The sequence below is a fragment of the Morone saxatilis genome, unplaced genomic scaffold (assembly GCF_004916995.1).
Source record: "Morone saxatilis isolate NCDOM2014 unplaced genomic scaffold, NCSU_SB_2.0 Contig12, whole genome shotgun sequence".
In the NCBI taxonomy this organism is placed as follows: Eukaryota; Metazoa; Chordata; class Actinopteri; family Moronidae; genus Morone; species Morone saxatilis.
This window is the reverse complement of record NW_023339674.1, coordinates 21,535,062-21,559,115: the sequence shown is the minus strand read 5'-3', so window position 1 is coordinate 21,559,115 and position 24,054 is coordinate 21,535,062. Positions and strand designations below refer to the sequence as shown.

The window sequence follows — 24,054 nt, the reverse complement described above, 5'->3', positions numbered from 1 at the left end:
CATCTGGGCTCGTATTTCATATCCAAGTGTAGGTGAAGAGGGCTCTCTTCAATCAGCGAGGCCTCCTTTTCTCTATATACCTCCATCCATCCCTCCCTCTTCTCCCCACTCCTCCGCCTTTCGCTCTCTCTGTCCAAGTGAGACGGGGGAGAGTTTTTTTTCTTTCTCTATAGCAAGAATGCTGAAGACATTCTTCTCTGGATTGGAGTGGGAAAGACATTGCCATCAAATGGGATTAGCAGCAGGAGTGGGGAGAGTGGAGAAGAGAGGAGGAGGAGGAGGAGGAAGGGAAAGGAAGAGCCAGAGGGAGAAAGATAGGCAGAAAGAGAAGAGCAGGCTGAGAAGTAAGACACAAGCTTTCTAACCTAACAGACTCTATTGTGTTAACTAATCCATCTGACTCCACTGAGGAGTTCTGCAAACAAATGAACCTCGCCTCATAAACAGTCGGTCTGCATTACAGACGCAGAGACTTAAGGGACTTGCAGTGTTGCCGCTCTCCTTCTCTTTTCTCTTCAGCCTGAACTCACTACCTTTCCAGAGCCTCCAGCAAATGAATGGGTATCACACTCAGCCTCTCTGTGCTCCCAGAAAACCACACACCCATTCTGAAAACATATGATTTAAACATTAACGTGCCGGGCTGGTAAACCAGGAAAACATGAACAAAATAGCCACTATTCTACCTCAATCATTTGCCTTCTCTTTCCTCCCTAATTCAAATTTAATGACAAAGTATTTGGCTCCAATGCATTTTGAAATTGTAAAAATAAATGAATAAACAAACCAAAGGAAACTAAAACCAAAAACAGTTTTGAAAAGTTTCCCCTCTGAGAGCTCAAAGTTTAAAAGTTAATAAAAGCATCATTAAGTTGATCTTTAATCCATTTCTTCATCTTCCCATCAGTCCCACTGAAGTTTGCTCAGTTTAAATGAGTTGTCAGTCTACATAAAAGAAAAAGGAAAAGTTTTACCTTCAGTGTTGTGGTCTTGTGTTGTGTAGCAGCTCTGATATTTCCCTGCAGGAGAGTAAACTAGGTTGCAGTGCTGCCCTGCCAGGTATGAGGAGCATATATAGAGAGCCAAGCAGCCAGACGGTGACAGACGCAGTCGCTCTCTCTCTCTCTCTGTCTGCATGAGTCAGTCTGTCTGTGAGCTCCTCCTCCCTCACAATAAAAGCTCCTAGCCTGCCTTGAAACCAACCCCTTCCAGAATAAAAGCTCAGCCATATACTGTACCGCAGTGCTGCTACTGAGGAGCTTCCCTTTGTGGAGTCAGGAAGCAAAAATAAAGAAAAACGTCCATGAGAAAAGCAGAATGAAAGATGGCACCTATATCTTATTGCTTTTACTTGTCCTTTTATGTCTGATTGTTTCCTGAAACACTACAGAGACAGGACGTTTGAGGAGAGAGAATAGAAGATAGATTTAAGAAATTAATCATCTGAACAAATGTGTCAGTTTCAGGTGACAGAAATGAAATGTGTCCATTGTAAGCTAACATTTGAAAACAATGCCCTTTCTGGACATAAAATTCTCTTTATGGCCACACAGAAACATTATCTATCTATTATCTATTATCTACGTGCCATGTTTTATGTAACGTGTACTGTATTGGACCTTTGGAACAATTTGAGTATAGGAGGCAAAGTCCCAGTGCCACTGTGTGTGCAAACACTTCCGTCACAACCACATAGATCTGGTTTCATTCACTGAAGTATTCAGTTTCTCAATAGGAGAATTTTTTCCTTCATTTTTGTGGGATGAAACAAAAGTTTTTTGGGAATTTATCTTTTCTATTTTTGTGTGTAATGCCTCTATTTTTAGAGTCGGTGTGCGTTTTCCAGGCTGCTGATGAGTCACGGCGTGTTGATGGAAGGCGGGAGGCCAGGGACCCGGTCCAGTGTAGTGTTGTGTGAAGTTGTAAGTGTGTATGTAATTGTGTCTGTATACTGGGGAAAGGTCACACAGCCATTAGGAGAGGGTCTTCCTCTCTTCAGAGGTGCGAGTCATTCCCTCTGTTTTGACTCACTGACACTTGGAAGCGAGTCAGAGTGAGTCTTTTCAGAGTCGGTTCTTGGTGACAGCCGTGTCATAAGATTAGAGTGTGTATACATTGTTACACCCTCTAATTAACATCCACAACTGGAAGTGGTGTGTTGGTCTGGGAGTGTGTCTTAAGGAAGATCAAGCTTATACCACACATGCAGCCACACACACCGCTCACACCAACAGCCCGGGGTCAGGATCTAATCAGGGGTTGATTGACCTCATCCGGAAACAATGTGATTCTCTGAGTGTGTGTGTGTGTATGTACGGCAATGTGTATTTATCTCTGTGTTTCTCAGTGTTTAACATACCAGGGTGTTCTTTCCTGGGAAACACAGTCTGCTTTCTATGAGGGGATCACTGGGGCCTGTTAGTTTCCATGCTGTCAACTCCCAAGCATACACCATGGTCTCTCGCTCCCCTCATCTCTCTGTGCGTCTTTTCATCACTCCCTTTTCCCTCTGCTCACCCCTTTTTCCTCCTGCCCCCTGTCTGTGTTATGAAGGTCAGCTCTGACAACTCTCTTCCTTATTTGGAAAGTTTCTCCATTCCATGCAGGTCATTCTAGTCCGACCAACCAATCCAGTGGTTAGTTGGTCTGGCGTCTCAGCCAATCCTGTGTCTCCCATGTCCTTTTAAGGACTGCCCATCTCTGGACTCTGGAGGTTGATGTGAAATTATCTGCTTTTCCTGCTCTCTTGTGCGTCCTGTGACTTCATTTTGCTTTTTCTTTCTGTTGCACAAGCTCTTTCCCTCCCTGATGACAACTCACTTTCTGTTTCTGCCTTTTTTTTCTCCATTTGTTCGTAATCAAAAACCTCTTTGGCCTTCATTCACTGAAGCGAAGGGTATCCATTAGGGAACTGATCCACAGTCAGTGTTTTCTTACTTCCATTTTTAATTAGACGTTTGATGATGATGAACCACAAGCAAAGTTTTCAGTGTGTAGCCAGCACCATATGTGGTTCTTTAACATGCATGTTTCCCGAGTTCCATAAAACCGCAAGCAACACCTCGACAAGAAAGTGATTGTTAATACTTCATTAGAGAGTTCATGACTTGCACCTCGTAAACACAAACACACTGCTGAGAGGAAGCTCTGAGTCACAGCGCAGATATGCGACAAAGCCTGGCAGCTGGAGCTCCTTGCTCAGCAATGCAACAAAGAAAGAATAAAGATCCTGCTCTAAATGTGATACAACAAGTCTGAAAAATCCTACTGGTAGTCCAATATTTGAAAAAAATACAGAAAGGGACAGACAGCAGCAGCCAATCACCTGCTGCGGCCTCACACTATATACACAAGTTGTGTGTGTGACAGTGGGAGACTGATGAGGGCTGTTGGCAAAGAGTGGTTTGTTGCCTTCAGTTTGCATGCTGTTCCCCTGACAACAACCTCGCCGGGGTTAAAGAGGTTTGGAGCTACTGCAGAAATCATTTAATCTCACTGGAATGGCAATTATGTCACCAGACAGGGATAAGGTATATAAGGTCAAGCTGTATGCAATACAGGCCACATTAAAGTGGATTAGGCCATTCCTCATCTTTATCACTGCAGTGTGTCACTATGCAGAGCGTGGAAACATTAAAGCTGGTAAGTGATACACATGGTGTCACTTAGACAACATTATTCTAAGCTCCTGTGTGTTTGTTTGAGTTAGGGCTGGGCAGTAAGTCTATATTACGACTTTTGGTGGAATTGTAATGATGTTCTCATAATTGTATTGTTTTGCCGATTCTGTTGTCAAAACTAATGAATATAATGTTATGTATTAATAATGAACTTATTAATACATAAGTGTATACATATCTAACTAGATTATTTTATATTATTTATCAAAAGAATCTTCTTATTAAAAGGTTCAGTGTGTAACATTTAGAAGGATCTATTGGCAGAAATGAAATATAATATTCATAGGTATGTTTTCATTACTGTATAATAATAACCTAGAAATAAGAATTGTTACCTTAGAATGAGCGTTTTTTACCTACAGAGGGAACGGGTCCTTTTCTGAGGAGTCCGACATGTCTCTACAGTAGCTCAGAACGGACAAACCAAACACTGGCTCTAAATAGGTCCTTCTGCTACCAACCTATATAGATGACTCAGTCCATCAGTAATTATTACCATCTCTTAACAAATAAACAGCAAAAAACTTGTTTCACTCTAGACCCTTTGGAAAAACATGAAATAAGTATAGAAAGAAAAGGCTAAATTGAGGTCCTGTTGAGTGCCGATGTGTGCCTGTTTTTTATCATCGGTAATTTTAGCATACTGACATACTGTAGAGCTGCATTAAAAACAATCCACAGACACGTTGCTAGTGAGAGTTCAACTGATACATAAAAAGCACTTTGTGGAATGAAATCCGTGCAAGAGAACAATTACAACTGTCAAAGTTGATTCCTGGTCTTATGAAAGAGAGATTAAGCTGTGTAATGGTTTGAGGATAATTGTTGCCTCTGCTACTTGTGCGTGGTGTGTGACGCCCACCCAGACATTATCGCAACCTATAATATAATGCTTTGCCCCTATTATCACGGTCAATATCATGGTGGTCACACCTTCGATGTGTTGCACTGGCTTGACACTCTTTACTGTCTCCTCCTTTGTCTTGTAATCTCCATCCTCAGTCTCACTGAAGTGATTTCTTGAAATGGTTGCTAACTATCTTTCCTAAATGTCTCAGTGCATCATATGTAGACTTTTCCTACAACCTGGAGGTACATATCTGACTTAGCAACACATTGGACACTATTATTTAAACAGCAAAGCTGCTACACAAAAATCTGTATAACAAAATAGTGAAAACACACCACATGCACGTTTTCCTTGTACTGGCAAGGATATGTCATTACAGCTAACTGTTCTTGGGAAATGTCACACTGGGCAAACATGTACCTTTATCAATATATCCTAAACCTGACACTGGAGACCAGCAGCACGACACCTAATCCATCAACACACACTCACAAAAATGTGCATACATGTGTATGAGCGCTCACACACAAACACAGATTTACAAGCTCCAGGTGTTATCAGTCTATCATGATGTGGCTTTACAGATGGTCACGTGTGCACGGTTGAACCCTGGAGGGCTCTGAACAGAGAGGAGTAGTGTTGTTGAATCAGTAGAGACCATAACTCTGTCCAACATGCAGCAAAGACCTTATGCTGAGATGCATAAGAGAGTCTCATACAGCTGAATTATGGCTTGTCTCGTAGTATTTTCTCATTGTGTGTTTCATGTTCCCAAATCCTTTCAGGTCTTTATTAAGACCCTTCTGCAGGAAGCCCAGTTTATCTCACACAATAAAATAGGCTTCAATCCTAAGATTAACCTTTAGTTGCCTTACATAACCAGACATGCTTAAAGCAATAGGTAATTTTAGCAGAATATTTTTGCTTTTTTGCTATTTTTGCTGTGTATGCTTAATCCTCCAATCAGTTTATGAGAAGGCCACAAAAGCACCAGCTGTACATGGTGTCACTTAAAGATAAGACATCCATCAAATTTACCAACTAAAGCAAGTAACCAAATATTATTTGTTTCTATGTATAGAATTCACATTACAAAACGCAGCTAAGAAAAGCTGAATTCCATAGGAGCATAATACAATGAGACAATGCTGCCAATTTGCAATCTATCTATTCTCTACCATGTGGTAAAACTTTGCTTTCTCTCCAAACCTGGTGCTTGGTTCAGATCCAACTGGCCAATCTGAACCTCTCCCCTGAGAATTTCCTTTGATTCTTATCCTGACGTCTGACATCAACGCCGGGCATCAAACCCAAATACCTACCGACCCTGATTTCTCTTCCTTCAGCACAGAAAAACAGCAGGTCTGTTTTCACAGGTCATGTCTCCTGCAGTCCCTCCTGCCTGCCAAGTCACACAACGACTTCCTCCATCTCATCAGCTCAGTGTTATTGAAGCAAAAATCCTCCCTTACACAGGCTTCCAGTGTGTTTTTCTATGATTTAGAACAATTTATTCTAGATTTGTGAACATGAACATGTCTCTCCACTACCTATAAACACTGAGGCCAAGATTGTAATGTTATCTAGTTCAGCTGTCCATTTATATATTATAATGGGTGCTGTGAAACCCAGAATAACTTTTGTGGATATCCGCATATGAGTAATATTTACTTGGGAGTAAAAGCTTAAATGTACAGAAATCCAGACTTTAGAAATAATTTTGGTGTAGTAGTAGTATTAAAGTATTAAAGTCTAGACATTCATGCCTTAAGCTAGGTAAGCTGCTCAGTCAGATAATGAAACTCAATCCATATTGAACCCCGCTGCCTTTATGTAAATGCAGTAAAAGCAATTTCATGATATTGCCTTATTCTAAAAATAGACAACATAAAGGTCATCGTTTCCACTCTGTCTATTGAATTTATAGCATTTTATTCTCCTGTAAATTGTAAGAAAAGCAATAAAAGTAACAAACTGGGAGCATTTTAAAAGGCTGCAGGCTTTGCTCTTCGATGTTGATGTTTCATAGCAGCATGTGGCTCCTAGACAAGAAACAATATATGAGTCTGTACGGGATGTGCCACACCAAAAAAAAAGGATACGAATAAAGCTCAGGGGTTTTAGGTTGAGAGTGGTCAGTGTCTGTTCCTACATGTTACCTAAGGATTGCAGTCTGGCAGAAATGTGACCTTTGGTTAATGGCAGGGCTGCTGTTTTTACTGTGTAAATGCAGAATTTAAAGGGAAGAGGGCAGGAGAAGGATGGCTTATGCGTTCTAATTGCTTCACAGTTGGGAGCTGATTGTTTTTAGCAGTTTAGTCAATCTTATTAACTATATTTTAAAATAACAAAAAACTAAATTCTGCACATAACTGCTACATTGGATTTATCATACAGTGAAATAATGTAAAGTTATTTATATAAAAGGAATCAGAAATAGCCTGTGTCTACATTTCTACAGTCTGCAACTGTCTGCGTGTGCTTCCATGACAGCTTGATTAATGAGGCTACATGTGGCGCCATTCAAATCACATCCAGAGCATCACCCTCACAGACAAATATTTACCTGTAATTTTCTGTCTCCTCCTCTATATTCTCAGCTCTGGAAGCACAGAATTAACAAGTCATAACATTTACATCAACACATTGTGCAATACTGTAGCATCCATCAGCAGGAATCAACTCCAGTACACATGCAGTGGAAATCGACTGTGCAATGCAAGAACCAAGCTATACTGCATTGAAATCAAGCTTTAGTCTAAATGCAGTCTGTCATAACATACGTCAACACTGTTAACCATCTGCAGTTGATGGGATGTACTGCTCGCATTGTTTAATATTTTGACAGTCAACATATTGTAATAGGAACCAAAGAAATAATACTGTGAGTGAAAAAGAAGAGCAAAAAGAAGTCTAAGAGTCTACGGCCATGCTGGTGGCTCTGTGAGGCTGTGACAGTGGTACTTTGAGCTAAATGCTAATGTCAGCAATGCTAGCATGTCAATATTCAACAGGTACAATGTTTACCATTTTAGCTTAGCAGCTTAGCATGTTAATATTTCCAAATTAATACCATACAAAAAGTAAAGCTGAGGCAGATGGGAATGTCTTTAATTTTGCAGGTATTAAATGAAAGTCAGATCAGATGAGCAGAAATATTGACCTGATGATGGCGCTGGATGAAAGGTCAGGGGATCAAAGTTTTCACAAGACATCCTCTGGGGACCATGAATGTTCCAAGTTTTATGGAAAAACATCCAAAAATGCAATACTTAAACATTTAGGGGATCAAGGATCATTATGATTCACTGTCTGGGAACAATGAATGTTTGTATAACCTTTAGTGCCAATCCATCTTGTAGAAGTTGAGATATTTCACTGAATAATGAACATTTCTACCTGCTTTTTGCACTAGAGAAAAAGTCAGGGGATCATCATAGTTATTCCACTTCATCCCGAAGAGGACATTCATATCTGTAGCAACTGCCATGGAAATCCATGGAATAGTTTTTGACATATTTCACTATGAACCACAAGGGTCAATTTCATGGATTCATCCTCTGGGAATCATGAATGTCTGTAAAAAATTTAATGACCATCCATTTTATGGAGGACCGAGGTGGTGGACAGACAGAAACAACCAACTGACAGGCAGACCGACGCTGACATCTCTAGAGCAATGTTGCTAGCATGGCTAAAAATATCTCAAAACCAACCAATAGAGCGATAGAACACACTACAATTATTTGTGTATGGTATGTTGTTATTTCCGGGATAAAGATGCTAACATCTCTGGTTCGACTCTGGATATAGACCTTCCATCCCTTCTTTATGCTTCCTATTACTTGTCAACGCTCTCTACTGTATTCTTTCTAATAAAGGCAAAAAATACTTAAATGAAAAAGAAATGCATCAGCAAATGAGATAAAGATCCATGCACAAGAGGCTCATCTACAGCGGACATCTCAAAACACAGGACCATTGAAAATAAAGCCATTCAATGCCCAGCTCTCTTCTAATAACAGTGACATCCTACCTGATCCCTATAAAGCTCAGAGAAAGGTGCTCAGGAAAAACAAACAATGGCTCTGTCCTGGGCTGGGCATGCAGTCCGAGGTCAGACAGAAACAATGGGAGCCATCCAGCAAAAGCCACACAGATCTGTTTACAGCCACAGACAGGCAGCAGCTGGCAGACTTGCCCTGGCAAACACGATGCCACATTGACACCAGCATAAAGGCAGGGGAATGCTTTTATTCTAAAAAGGCCTGGGATTCCCCTATTAACCCTTTCACAAAGCTGAGACACTATCATTTCCACCAGACCTCAGACAGGCCTCCCAGTCTGTCTCCCACCCGCCAGCCCTCCCTGGTGACTAGCCTGCTCCCAGGGCACAGACACATGGAGATACGACAGGTACTCACAGCTTTGGCTTAGGCTTGGTAGGCAGCGGAGGACCGTCCTTCCCAGGGGATGGAGACAGCTTCCCTGGGGATGGAGGTGAGTCCAGTGCCACCTCGGCTGGACCTTGAGCTGTGACATCTGTCATAAGGTCAGACTGTGGCAGAGGTGGAGGTAGCGGTGGAGTTGTGGTCGCTTTAGGCGGACTTGGTAGTGATAGTGGATTTGGGTGTTCGCCATTCTGTATAGACCCTTTTCCCCTATGCTTGTCCTCCACCTCTGAGCCCATACATATTGGAGGCAGGGATGACACACTGGGCCAGATCTCAAGCTCCTTGATATGGAAAGCCTCAGTGCCGGGATGAGGCATCTTGGGTGGCAGCTCTAGGAGGCTGATTTCTGTGGGTGGGGGAGGAGGGGGGAAGGCTGCCGCATCCTCAAACCCTGAGCTATCACCAGACATGCCATTACTCGATGAGTCCTCGGCTGCTGGCAGAAACAAACAAGAGTGGAAAATGTTGGACTTCACATACCTCAGTAGATGCAGATTACACACACACACACACATAAGACTGTACTGCAGCTGATCTGGTCTAAAGTAGCAGCTGGGTCTAGTCAGGCTGATGCAGTTCCTGTTTATTCAGCCTTTCTTTTAACTGTGCGGTGAGTCCTGTACTGTACATACACAGTTTTGTCTGTAAGAATACTCCCATCATCATCATGCTCATCAGCTAACACCTCTCACCTCTTTCCCATACGGACTACAATAAACACAACAAGATGGTCATCTAGCTGAGACATGCAACATACCTTTTAGAACTGATCCCAAACCACAGGACCTCCATGTAATCATTGGACTATCAGAGGTTAGTGTGACCAAGCCCTTATTCATTTGTTGTGGAATAAAGTTAAAATTTGCTTTTCATTTTTGTTTCCTTTTTACAATGAAATCATTTTATCAGCTCACGTGCTATTATCTAATTATGTTAACTGGTAAAGTTTTAGACAAAACTGAACATAACTAGGGCTGTTTTGAGTGTGTGGGTGCAGGAAAGAGGGGGTTGGTCCTGAACCACACTGTCTGTGTCGTGGGTCCAACTCAACGAAACAGTTACTGAGAGGCTGCCCACCTGATGACCCTGTAGACCTTCAGGAACTTATAGTTATACTTTCACAAATTGATTTTAAAACTATGTTCTGCTCTTTGACAAGACAGGTCAAGGAACATAATACTTGAAACGTTTCTGGAACCAGGGGGGTTGCTAACTTGTGGCTACTGGTAAAACTAATGGAACCAGATATACAGCGATGGTGGTTGGACAAATGGGCCATGGCATTCAGACAAAGTTGCCTATCAAAGCTGTGATGCCTGCTGCTTGTTGGTGCCCTGACAGTGCCTGGTAACAGCATGATGACCATCTCTTTGTGTCTGTGTTGGACGCACCTGCAGTGACGGTGAGTCGGGCCGTGCTGTTAATGGAGCCATACGGGTTGGATGCGATGCAGCTGAACAGACCTCCGTCTTCTGGAAAGGCCTCGGCTATCACCAGGGTGCAGATCTCCTCTGGACAAAAAAAAAACAACCACCATCAATAACCCTTAAATGGGCAAACCGTTCAAGCTGGATTTATATGGGTAGAATTAAAAGACTTGACATTGAAGGACAGAAACCTGCACAGGTATGGAGTGGAGTGACTTGTTGACACTTGATTTGTTTGTAACAAGATGTAATAGAGACATTAGATGGACAAGTTATGTACGTCGTAGACTGATGATTGACATGTTATCTAGACTGGTGAATCATTATTCATAGTCAGACACACAGAGAGCAGTGGGTAAAGACAAACAAGCATGGATGTAACTAATCTTGAAGAACAGACAGACACACAGAAGCACAGATGTCTCACTGACTCACAGCCTGAAAGTAACACCTGAAATGACCCCTGACTCACACATGTGGGAAGCCGTCTGACATAAATGGTGTGTGTGTCATTGTTATTTTGTGATTTGGTGTGTGTCTGTCGGAGATTGATGGTGGTGGGGTGTCTCAGACTTTCACGGGGACTCCCTCTGACTGTAATATATGTGATAATGAGTGTCCTGTGAGACACAGACTTAAGTTGTGATATGCTGAAGTCATAACCGAGTGAAAGCCTGCAGCTGCTAATGAAGCCATCAAACTCAATTTGAGTCTCCAGACACAGCTAATAAGCCATTACTAATTTTAACCACTGACTGTGGTTGGGAACATGAAAGCCGTGTTGGAATTAGCCGAGTCATATTTTGATAGACCTGGGAGGAACTGAGGTTACATACCTGGCTCAGCTGCAGATCGAGGCTCTGATTCATAGCATATTATAGGCAGAAAGGATGAGAAGACAAACAGAAATATTTGGGTTATTAGCATATATCAGTTGTTGAAAAAATTAAATTATTACTAAGAAGAATGTCTCACTTTTCTGGAGAATACGAAAGTCAGGGGAGTCAAGGATCTCCTCTCCCTGGCGGTACCATCTGACCTGCAGAGGAGGGCTTCCACGGACCCTGCACTCCAGAACCACCACCTGGCCCTCGGATGCCTGGGCATCCTGCAACAGCTGCACAGAGGAGGGATAAAGTAAGAGAGAGGTAATGATAAAAAAGGAAAGAGTGAGTGAAGAATGATGAGGAAGAGAAGAGACTGAAACCGGTAATGAAAACGATAAATATGCTTCAGAGTTACAGCACGGTGCAGTGTGAGACATAGATCGCTAAAGGAGCACACAGTAGACGCTATAACGCCTATAAACAGTCACTCTGTTTTACTGCAGAACACCAACTCGCTGTCCCACCAGTTAAATTCAGCCAAAGACAACTGAGTTCAGCCTTTTAGGTATTAGTTTTGGGCATCACGCAATCCATAAATAGTCATAAATCTGACTGTTCACTCTGTCCATTTGTTTCTACTTCAGCTAAAATGTTTTGGTCCAAGTAGCTGTCAGTGTACGTAGACAGCTTTAAAAAACATTTACTTTATAAAGTATTGTATTTCAAAATGAAATTATTTCTTAAATATTTGGAAAATTATGAACTGAAAGTGCAAGTTGTATTTGACAGATTGTCAAATAAAATTCCTCTTCTCAAAATCTTTTTTTATCATCATTGACAGCCTTTTGGAAATCTATGAAAGAGGATTTTTACAGGATCACCTTTTGATATTGTATGTATGCATAATTATTTACTTACTTAATTACGTTCAAGCTAGCAGTTAGCTTTTAGTAAGAAGTAAACTATTGTCCATTCTGTTAAGATAGCTAAAATGACTCTTGCTATATGCTGATTATTAATACTTACACTCTCATCCACTATACTTAAAGTAATTTTACCTGTAAATATGTGAAAATTGTGATTTTGGGCAATACAGTAGTTAAGATGACCCACCCTCTGTGGATCCAATCAGTCAGATGAAAGCTTACAGTCCTTAAAATAACATCAACATAGGGGCTGATAGAGAATCCACTGTGTTGTCTCTAACGGGGTAACATAGGCTGGTATCCATCAACAAGAGGCTCTCAGTGCTCTTTCTCTCTGTGTTTTTTTGCATGGGTGTATTTTGGGAACACAAGGGGTGGAATGTATAATATTGTTCAATGTATCATAGGTCTGACAATGTTTGAGTGTGTGTGTTGTATGGGTGATGTCACAGCGCTGACTTCACCAGAGGCGAACATCCTCTCATTGAGATGATTAAAGCCTGCAACAGTTTTTAAAGGAGGCGGCCGGGTGGACGAGCAGACAAACAAATGTCTTTTTGTAATGAAGTGGAAAATGATTTAGGGCCTGACTGGATGAATGAGAGTGAAAGAGACCTGACCCCTTGTGGGTTTGGCAGGGCCGTTTGAAGCTCTGCCTCAGCCTGTCTCAGTCCCACCATCACAAGACCCACAGCCTGAGGGAGAGGGAGAGGGAGTTGGGGGCTGTTGGGGGAGTGTTGAAGAGTCTGAGCTGGAAGAGGGTGTTCTTGAGCTGGAGAAGGAGCTCTCATCAAAGCTTATGTTTTATCTGTCCCCCACTGCTGAAAGCCACAGTACTGTATACTGTTATTATGGGAAGGCAAGGAGTCTGAGTACATGTGTATCGGGTTCTAAGTATGTACTGTATGCGTGTATGTATTGCATGCATGATGTACAGTATGTAAATACACACTGTATGTATCTGGGGCTGTTTTTCATGGTTAGGGCTGGGTCCCTTTAGTTCCAATTAAGTGAAATCTTAACGCTACCTCATACAAAATATTTTCAACTATGGTATGCTACAATTTTTGTGGCAACAGTCTGGTTCATGCTGAGGCTTCTGTGCACGAAAACATTTAAAGAAATGTTTTCCTAGTCCGGTGTGAAAGAACCTCTCACAACCTACCAACCCCATCGAAGACCTTTCGTATGAATTTGAAACTGGCAAGCCACTTTGTGTTATCAGCCAAGATCGGTGCTCAAAACTCATTAATGGTTTTGAGACTAAATGGTTTCAGCAGCACATTAATCACCATGGGTTTGGAATCACATATCCAACCATGTAGTGTATATAGTATATTGTGTATGCAGACTTACCTTGGTAAATACAGGAGGACCTGACACGTCACCACCATACAATGACGACACCGGGCTCTGCATCTACAAAACAATAAAAACTGAATTTCTAAACAAGTGAGGTCTCTAAAGAAAATGTTCCACATTTTTGATAGTGTGTATGAGTTTGTGTGGATTTACTGTGTACAGTAGTTGCTTACCCGCTGCGGGGGCTGAGACATGGCCTGGACCAGGGTGGAGCGATGAGGAAGGACCTCAGTGGTTTTTGGCGACGCTGAGCGTATTGTCAGGGACATTGAAGTGGTCTTCTTCTGAACTCTAAAATGAACAAACCATAAATCAGCACACCCACACAAAGAACACTTGAAAAGGAGGCATTTCTCGGATCTATATGCTTTTAGTTCAAATATGATACTTGAATCAAAGAAAATTGTCTCTGCAGCAATTAAGATGGTATCAGTGATTTTGGCTTCAGTGTGTAAACAGAAAGGGAATCAGGAAGTAGACCAGATTTATACAACAGATAATAATCAAAAACATTTAGGGAAGGAAAAGCACTCACAGCGGGTACTGTTAGATGGAGAGCACAATCCTCCAAATGCATTATTTTATTAACAGGAAATGTTTCTAAATTTTGAATACAGCATGTATCTGGATCTAAATGAAATGTATTTGTGCCAGATTGTTGTCCGTCAAGTCAGAGCTAAATTGAAAAAAAATCTAATAAAAATCAAATGCGTCTTATTTTGAAATGTTAGGAAAGTTGTTTTAAAGTTCATGCATGCACATCTGGATTTGCAAAAAAATAAACACACATGCATGTTAGCTCATGGTCCAATGTTTCACTAAATTAACAATTCAACATTACTTTTCATATGAAGCAGAAGAAAATGATTCAAGAGAAAGTGAAAGCAGGAAAAGGGATAAAAAGTTTAACATTTGAAAGTAAGTACAGGGGACAATCTTGACAGGGTGCTTTTTCTTTTTTAACCATATTAACCCTCTGCAGCCTCTCATTATTTAGAGTGTGGCCTGTGTCCTGGGTCAGGGTTAGGGCTCCTTAAGAGCCTTTTAAGGGCCTTGTGAAAGGCAGAAGACTTGATTAGCTGCTGCAGGGCTCAGTTAACCTGTTCAAGGGGTTCACTAGGTCCTTGGGTGACAAGAGGTCATGCTGAAACACACGTACTGAGGCATGGTTCCTGATCTGGACTTTGACACGGCCCCCTCTCCTTCTGAGTCTGATGACGAAGCTCCTGCGATGGGACAAAAACAAAAGCAGCAATGGTTATTTCTATACGATACAGGCCACCTCTTCAACAGTAAAACATACTAATAAGAAAGACAGAACAGATTGCTAGGAAAACTGTTGTTTTTAAATGTGCTAAATGTATTTACCAAAATATTGACAATATTTCTCATAAATCCTGAACAAAAGGGATATTTCATCTTGTCCTTTCAGCATGTCCACTCTTATCCATTAACATCAAGAGCTCAGTTGTGCTAGAAGAATAACAGCCGTGGTTTGTACCATAAAGCAATGTTATGTTTAACAATTGTGCTGTAAAACATATACTGAAAAGTAGAGATCAGGAGAGGCTAGTCTCCTCATTGGTACAGTTTAACTATATATATAACTAAATGCCTCAAAAGTTAAAAAAATAATTATTTCTGACCTTCGATATAAACCTCAGCGGAGGTGTTGTCTGCTCCGAGACTGTTGGAAGCCACGCAGGTGTAACGTCCTGTGTCGTCCTCAAAGGCTTCAGTGATCACCAGAGTGTGCAGGTTACCATCCCTCCAGATCTGTATGTCAGGAGAGTTGTGAAGCTCACGGCCTTCACAGAACCACCTGGCAGAGGAGGTGAATCACAACTTTAACCTGTTGCACCAATCAGAACAGTTCTACATTACTAAGCAAAGCCTTACAGAAAGTAAAGTCAAACTACAGTTAGATTGATACACAGAGACGAGAAGAAGAGGAATGACAAACTGGTGAGCTAGTAAATAAGAACAAAGACACCAAAATCATCCCATCGTAGCCGGTAGATTGTTCAAACTGGTGCTCCATGCCTTAGCAAACTGTACAAACAGCATTATCCATAGCAGAAAAACTGACTTTTAAACTCATTATAAACTCAACATTTATTTACTCAGTTACTTATTTAGAGTTACTTAATAGAGTTTTTTAGTGATTAATTTATGGAACCAGAGATCCAGAGCTTTACAGAGAAAGGGGTCTTCGAATTGTTTTGTGGCTGAATACATATTTCACTTCTTACCAAAATGTTACAGTTTAGCCCTCAGGCAATGGGGATCATTACTGAAATATATGTCTCTTTCAATGAAATTTCATCAGATAAGCAAATCAAACAAGAGCCATTACTCTTCTTGACAAATACTTGAACTTAAATATGCCTTTGCCAAGTATGATGGAGGCCTGCCATACTAAATAACATCAATACCTACTCATTCACACTCTCACACACGCCCTCTGGGCATGTCTGCATTTCCATATCCGTCAAATGTCAGCTAACCCTGAGGCACTGAGGAGATGCCGTGTTACGGGAAGCAAATACACCCTTTCCCTCCTTCCAATCAGAGGTCTGTGTGTCTGGACAGGCGCCTGGGCCCTGTACCACCTCCCTTGGGTTTGCTAACACCGGCTTTGTTCCCTGATCTGGGACCCAGGAGAGATGAGAGAGAAACTGCAACACAACCAGCTTAATCTGTCTCATCTCTCTTCACAGTATTATGATTAATGCAGACACCCCCCCCCCCCCCCCCCCCCCCCCCCATTCCCTCCCGAGCACCATGTTACAACATCAAATACAGGCTAAAACAGCAGGGGTCACATCACCCATTTCCGACAAGCACACACATAAGTGCTGGCCTCAAATGTCATTATTTGTGGGAATCTGTTGCTTTTATCAGTACCAATGTCCTATCTTCTTTTTAAAGTGCATTATTATCCACAGTCCTCTGACACACTGTACAGCCCATCAGCACCCCATGAAAAGAAAGGGCATGGATGTCTTGTTCACCTCCCGACCTCAGCATTGACAGGGGGAGGGGCAGGAATTCCCAAAATGCCGGAAGAACAGCTGCTCCGTCCGCCCAGAGCCCTGACCTGAGGACATTCCAACTATCTTTGAGGGCTGTATAAAAATTCCCAACATCCTGCTGCATGGCCATTACTTGATTTTATACACTCTGGCGTGTCACTCAAACAGCAGGCTAACTCATGTTCCAGAAAGCAATCCATCAGCGAAAATATTCAGACAGCGTTTCATACTCAGGAGGATTCACACCTGACAGTGGGTGTGGGGGCAGAGACTGAAACGGGGGAAAGTGAATGTATGAATGGCAAGCACAGGAACGGGAGGTGATGAGCATGAGTCAGGCCGGGTCAGACAGGAAAAATTATATGCTCTGTCATTGTTGAGACGGATCACACTGAGCAATTCATCAGCAGCAGTGACAGGTGGAGCAGTGCAAAGCCTCGTCACACGGTTTCTAACACCAAACCCCAAGCACCCCCCTCCCTGTGTACAATAGACTCCTCTAGTTCCTCTGTCTTATCCCTTGATGAAGTGAAACAACGGAAACTTGGCTGGCTCTATCATGCAGCCAGACGCCGGTGTGTTAAACAATAGGAAACAGATCGTGACATGAGACTAATGAAGAGTTGTTCATGGCACGAGGAGGGAGACCTTATCCACTGGTGTGTCAGGCCTCGAGGCAAGAGAGGCCAAAAGTCGTCTTCCACGCTTCAAATGGTCCAGCAGCTATCTGTGCATCAAACACAGGATCCACGGAGAAAGGCTGGGACAACACAGGCGTCCTGTGCTACATGGCTTTGTTTTGTGACACAGGCCAAATTCTTTGGTACAAAACTGACAGCACCCGGGGATTGGGAGTAAAAAGCTGATTGTTTAAGCAGACCAATATGTCTGTGCGGTTTTAAAATTAATTTTTCAGGATTATAGCCAGGCGGAGAAAAGGGGAAACAACTCGTCTGGGTGACTGCCATGCCTGCTGGGGATTTGCTAGGGAAACTCAGGTTTCTTTTGTTGGTTAAACCTCACGACTTTCTTTTAAGTCACTCGCTGCATTAATCAAAATGCTTCACTGTGGATCTTACAGCCATATGCTGTAAGTTTGATGTGGGCCATACAATACAAATCCCTTTCAATATAGGAAAAGCATTTGGACATTTTTTGATCTCCGTTAAATCAAACACATACACAAAAAAGGCTTATTGTAACACATGACATCATTAAACTAATGACTATTATGGCTGTTGGAGATACTGTAAGTGTGCATTTTGTGTGTGTGTGTGTAACTATAGTAAACAGAGGCAGGGGGATGTCCACGTCCCAAGAAAAGAAAATATGGCATTTCCTCGCAGCAACATATGTGAACTAAAATGTACAATAAAATTGTAATCCAGGCATTCATCAGTGGTCTTGTAGTGATTTTTCTTTAATTACATGTCTTCAGTAGTTTTCCACTCTGGTTATGACCAAAAGGTCTACCAGGCTCTCCTTGCTGAATGTAAAACACAGACCATCTGCTCAGTAGGAGTAGAGGAATGGAAATGTAAATTTGTTTGGGCACAATCTGATGAAACACAGAGCAGAGCACAGGATTCATCAGTGTGTGCTCCTCTGAAGCAGAAACCATTCCCAACCAGCACAACAATAAAACCCCCTATTAATCAACCTTAATGATCTACCATTATGCATAATTACTGAGTAAACTCATTTAGAGACAGACGGTAATGTTTATTTAATCCCCTCTCTATTTCTGTGGAATGTGCTGAACATGGTGCTCGGCCTAAACAGCAGGGAGTGTTTTCTCCAGTTGGGGAGTGGGGACTTTGTTAAGTCACATACAGTCCAGCTGGCAGAGGAGGAACCATCAATAGTCTCACTTGGAGGGGAAACAGGGTGTGTTAGAATAGCAGTCACTCAGTGCTTTGAGAAAACTGAGTGAAGGTACAAATTTCTTGGCAGAATGTAGCTTTACCACCCATTTCCTCTTAATACAATACCATTATAAAACAACTATTCAGAACACGCATGCAAAATAGCTGAAAGTGAACGCCTCACCTCTTCATTCATCTCCCACCCTAATGCCACCCAGCCAAGATGGTGACTAAACATCCCACCATCACAATCAACCAGCCTGTCACCACCTCTCTGAGTAAATATAGCATGTGAGGATGCAATTATACACATCGCAGCAAAGACAATTGATGCCAGATGATGCCTCACATATCAACGGAAGGATGATCTTAATTTCATGGTGCTCGCTACGCTAACCTATCCTCAAACAGAAGACGAGAGCATTCCACGGGACAGGCCAAACCAGACCCTCTTGCCCTGGCCTCCATAGTGCGTGCTGAGGGCCACACTCGCCTCATCTGACCCTGTTGTTATTTGCTGCTGTTGATGGAAAATTTTATGAAGCAAGGCTCAGTTTCACCACAAACCCAAACGAGCGGAGGCCAGAGCGCAGAGCGAAGAGAAAAAGAAAGCAGGAGAAGGGTGCAATCACAAAAATGACCTTGACAGGATGTAGGAATGACAAGCTTGCAAAAACATACCCATAAGTCAATTGATAATCAATATGGGATGTAAGACATGGGTGGACTGGATGTATACTTCCTGAGAAGATGTTTGTCTTTGTTTTCCTTCCCAAGTTTGCTCCGTGTCAGTTTCTAGGCTATGGACCACAGAAGTCAACCAAAGTGCAACTGGACAAGAAGAGCGGCATCAAGGCTGTCTTTATCCCTAATTACAAACTACAATAGAGGTCAACTGAAACTGCCCAAACTCTATAGCAAGCAATGTTGGTTTTATTATCCGCGGTACAGAAATCTCCTAATTCATGCAAACACAAGATGGAAAGCATATTGGGTTTCCGCTTTCCCACGAATGCAGACTGAAACCAACAATGCAGCTCAGCAAGGCACAGTGAAAGGTCTAAAAGCACTAAAGCTGCAAAATATTTATTCCCACCACAGCCGTCCTTATTACAGTAATTTTCCATAATACCACATAATGCATCATTTACCTGCCCCCCATGGTATGGTATGCAAAGGTACCAGTATTGGTACCACTGAATGCATCATTTACCTTCCCAGTTAAATATTCCTATCATTAAACTGGGATCAACTTAACGTGCCAAAAATCAATGCAACGCCACTCGATTTTCTACCTTCTCTTACACACATTAGTTTTATAACATTAAGGCAGCATGGCAACGTTGATCTAACAGTCTGTTTACCACTCGATCCAGACTGAAATACTACTGGAAAAGTTTGTCCTGACATTCACCGCCCCCAGAGAATGACTCCTACAGTCTTCGGTGATCTGACTATTGCTCTTGTGCCACCAGCAGGTCAACATTTTATAGCTTGTCCAGGCCAACATTTAGTGAACTATCTAAAACCTTAGTACAGACATTCATGCTCACCTCAGGATGAATTGTAATCGCTCAATCATTATGTCAAAACTACAATTTGTCCAATACTTACTAAATACCTGCAATAATAGCTAATAATAATACTTATTATTATTATTATTATTTGTAAAGCACCTTTCAAGCTTAACCATTACAAAACAACTAAAATTACAATCAGAAACCCAAGTGGTGCTAAAATTGGAGTGATTTGAGACCTCTGAGACTTCGACCTCAGTCAATAAACTGGCTGCTGAGTTTTGGATTAATTGCAATTGTGAGACTGAGTGGGAGTTTTAACAGGTGAAGGTTTCAGCAGTCTGACTTGTCTTAGTGTGTCTTGCTTTGGAGATGTCTTACTTTGGAGATGTTTTGTAAACTCGGGTACTTTTCTTGTGTGCTGCTCAAAGGATAAGAGGCCATCAAAAGTTATGACGTATAATGACATTCCTATCAGACTCAGCTCTGCTAACATTGTACCATTGAAATATGAAAGACAAAGCAGATTCCCCTCATCTCTACAGAGCATTTTAACACCTTTTAGCTCATTGTTTTGCTTTTTTGGCCCACAACTCTCACTGCTCATGAGAATCTTTTCCAGATGTTGTGGGAAGCTATTTTAAGCAAAATTGCTCTCATAAACCCATGATACACTACCTGCCCAGCGCCTAATAGCAGAAAGATTAAATTAGCAACTAGCTGGTAAACTCTAAGGCACATATGGCAAGCTAATGTCCCAGTTATATTTATATCTATAGAGTTGATTAAGACTAAAACAGAGCTAAAAGGGGAGTTGGACTTTGATCAGATCACCAGAACAACTTCAAATGAATGCTAATGTTGTTTTAAATGTGCTGAATGAGTAAATACCCAACTGCATACCAACACATCAGCCATATTAACTTTATAAATCTATATTTCATTTCAAACATTTGTGTGATTCTAAGCTTGTTGTGTAGTTTTGTCCCCAAATGGCCAAAGAAATTGATTAGTGCTGATTTAGTCTATCTGTATAATTTTATATTGCCTAGACAGAAGTAGTTTACCAAAATGTTAAAAGTTGAATATTTAGTATTGCTCAGTTTAGTAAAATACAGTTTTTATGCTGCAAAATAGTATTGGTATATTACTGTTTTGAGCTCCAAATTCTTGTTTAAAATCACTTCTTTACTGTATGTTTATGATCCAGATAAAGCAACAGCAGATGTACAAATTCTACTTAATAGCATGTATTTGTTTGAGTGTTGTCATCTGGAGAAAAGGAAATAATAGCATCCCAGATTTGCTCATAAATGCATGCAACCACAAATGTCTCGATTAAAGATGATACATGCAGGAAACCAGCTTAATAAAGCAGCAGAAGCCATCTGGTGATGGAGCTGTGTTAATCGGGGCACAGGATCACAGGTCAGAGGTCACTGGAATATTCCGGACGGCAGACAGCTGCAGATGACAGCTCTTACCGGATGCAATGAAGGATACTTTTCTCCTAGGAATTTTAACCAAGAGGGAGGGTGGCCTACATTGGCAAAGTCTCCTTCATGTTGTCCATCAAAAGACATTGTCCACTGATGCATTTCAGGAGAACAGAACTCAGAGTCGGTGTGCCAAGAAAGCAAATGGTCCAGACTGGATCATCAAAGGCATTAATATAAAATATAAAATTAATTCTGAGGTTAGTAGGAATTTATAATATAAATATACCAAATACTATAAAGTATACTATGTGTACAGTTCTTGCAGTTTGAATCAACAAACTTAACTTAACTCTCTCAGTTCAGGAGTGAATTCTTGAATTTAATAAAATGTGTGTGTGTGTGTAAGAGGGAGAGAGAGAAAGAGAGAGAGACTGAACTGAAATAGTGACAGACATATGCAGCAGCTGAGCTACAAATGCACACACTTCGGCAGAAATGGGGATGCCCCCACATGTGCGTGCGTGCGTGCGTGCGTGCGGCACACACACACACACACACACACACACACATATAATTTCTGTTAGTTTGGACAGAAAAGAAATCAGTAGAATTAAAAGATTTGAGAGGCAAATAGGGTTTTTTCCTGTTGTTCACAAAGAACAATACAACCTGTTGATAGGTTCATTCATTCATTCAGATAGAAACGACTCACAGTCTTATCAGCTGTTGTTTCGGAGAGAAACATCACATTCTCCTGAAGTCAAAAATAAAAGTAAGCATTGTTCTCCTAAAAGCTCTAAATCCTCAGCCAGGTTCAATGAGACGTCAACCACATGACTGTACTCTCAACCAGGGTGAGTGTGTCCTGAGTCTGCTAACCTCCCTTATAACAGTTAATGTATAGCTACAGTGAAGATCAAATAAAAGAGATTTAGCACGTAAGCTTGACTTTTACCTGAGTACACCAGTAAATGACATCACCAAGTAAGATGGTTCTGTAACTTACCTGAGCTGTCGTGCTGCTCCCAGTTAGTTAAACCGAAGTCACTAAAGATTTCCTTGATCTGACGTTGCACATAGAGCTTCTCCTCCTGACAGCATGACACACACTGAGCCACTGACACTCTCACACCAGGACTGCCACTCTGAGTCACACAGTCAGACGTACACACAATGCTCGGACTGAGCACAGGGTTGAGAGGGAGGGAGCTGCCCTGAACTGCCAAATTCCACACGAGACAGAGGAGCAGAAAAAACACATTTAAGACTCATTTAAAAGACAACAACTGTTTCAGTGCTACCCACAATGAATGCATTCATATAATTCCAGTGGTTGTTTGAATTGTCTCCATGTTTTTCTCTTCCTTACAACAAGGATCAACCCTACACATGCTAGTCAAACACGCTGCAACTCTAAACCCTTCATAGCCGGAAACAGGTAAACGTCCTCTAATGTGAGACATTTTGTGGGCTACAAATATGTAAACAAGCAGATTCAAGGTCATGGATTTTCTAGCTGTTTGTGTGTCTCCCAAACAAATAAAAATGCTTTTTCTGCTCCTATACAAGCCCAGGCCACAGTCTGCTGACTATCAAAAGCACCACAGCGAGCCCTGGGCTCCAGCCAAATGACCCAGTCACCATGGAAACCTCTGGGGCTCCAAACTGTGACTGCAGGAAGGGGGGTCACGAAAATAAAAGATGACAGTGCTACAGTACAGACTACAGTGGGACACAAAAAGAGGGCACTAAATATACCGCCCTTACTTAATAAATACCAAATGCCAGGACTAAGTAGGCCACTTAAAAAGCCCAGTTAGGCCTGAACAAAAATAGCTTGGATAAGTCAGGATCTAAATAGACCACTTTGAGTTGGCAGCACCTGGCAAGTACAAGACAAATGGCAAATGTGGCTACTGTGACTGGTCATGCTTTCTACACACACATATTGACCATATAATAATTCAAAACACTACAAACGGCAAATTCACATCAGTCAGCAGATATAAATCTGGTATTTGTGGTTTGTTTAGAGCCAGAGGGTTGATGTCTGATGCAGAATGAAAGGGTGTGGTGTGTTTCACTCTCTGCAGGGGCTCCATTCACACGCAGAGCCAGTGATATTTTGGTCCCTGTCAATGAAGAGCCTGAGAGGACTACCACTGGGACGAAGCAGATGGGATTATTTGTGGTGCCTGTTACCATGGTCTGCTCTCCAGAGCGTCTGTGTGTGAGATTGTGCAACGCAAAAATCTACAATGAGAAGAACACACCTAACAATGTCCTGTCCCAGTGGCACACACTGTAATTATGCGGCTCTTTTATTCATATTCTTCTGGTGTGTGTGGCTCCCATTTGTAGCGATAACAACATGAAAAGCACCGTACTTCCCCTAAGTGACTATAAACATGGGTTAATAAGAGGAAGGGCTTTTACGGTCTCTGGATGTTCCCATTAATTACTGAATGACTGACAGCGGCCTTCTCAGACCAACTACTTTGTCTGACCGGTATAAAAAACAAAAAGTAGAAATGCGCAGATGGAAGCAGCTTTCCAAAATATGAGTCAACAAGAATAAAGAGATTCCTTCCTCCAGGCAACATGCTGGGTTTATTAAAATACACACACACAGGTGCACATGGAGTACAGCATTCAAACACACACACACACAC

General features: G+C 41.7%; 1 protein-coding gene across 8 annotated transcripts in view; it reads right to left on the bottom strand.

Moving 5' to 3' along the window:
* Positions 1-24,054, bottom strand: part of palld (palladin, cytoskeletal associated protein) — a 51,946-nt gene that overhangs the window by 15,247 nt on the left and 12,645 nt on the right. For 3 of the 8 annotated variants that reach the window (XM_035652955.1, XM_035652960.1, XM_035652958.1), the window contains exons 3-11: positions 15,173-15,348; positions 14,686-14,752; positions 13,700-13,817; positions 13,521-13,583; positions 11,387-11,528; positions 11,248-11,271; positions 10,376-10,495; positions 8,955-9,420; positions 7,097-7,132 (exon numbers count right to left, since the gene is read on the bottom strand). In XM_035652955.1, coding sequence (XP_035508848.1) covers positions 7,097-7,132; positions 8,955-9,420; positions 10,376-10,495; positions 11,248-11,271; positions 11,387-11,528; positions 13,521-13,583; positions 13,700-13,817; positions 14,686-14,752; positions 15,173-15,348 — 1,212 coding nt within the window. Of the gene's footprint in view, positions 1-974; positions 7,042-7,096; positions 7,133-8,954; positions 9,421-10,375; positions 10,496-11,247; positions 11,272-11,386; positions 11,529-13,520; positions 13,584-13,699; positions 13,818-14,685; positions 14,753-15,172; positions 15,349-22,388; positions 22,524-24,054 lie in introns of those variants that run through there. The other 5 variants (XM_035652961.1, XM_035652956.1, XM_035652957.1 and 2 more) reach the window with 5 other exon arrangements.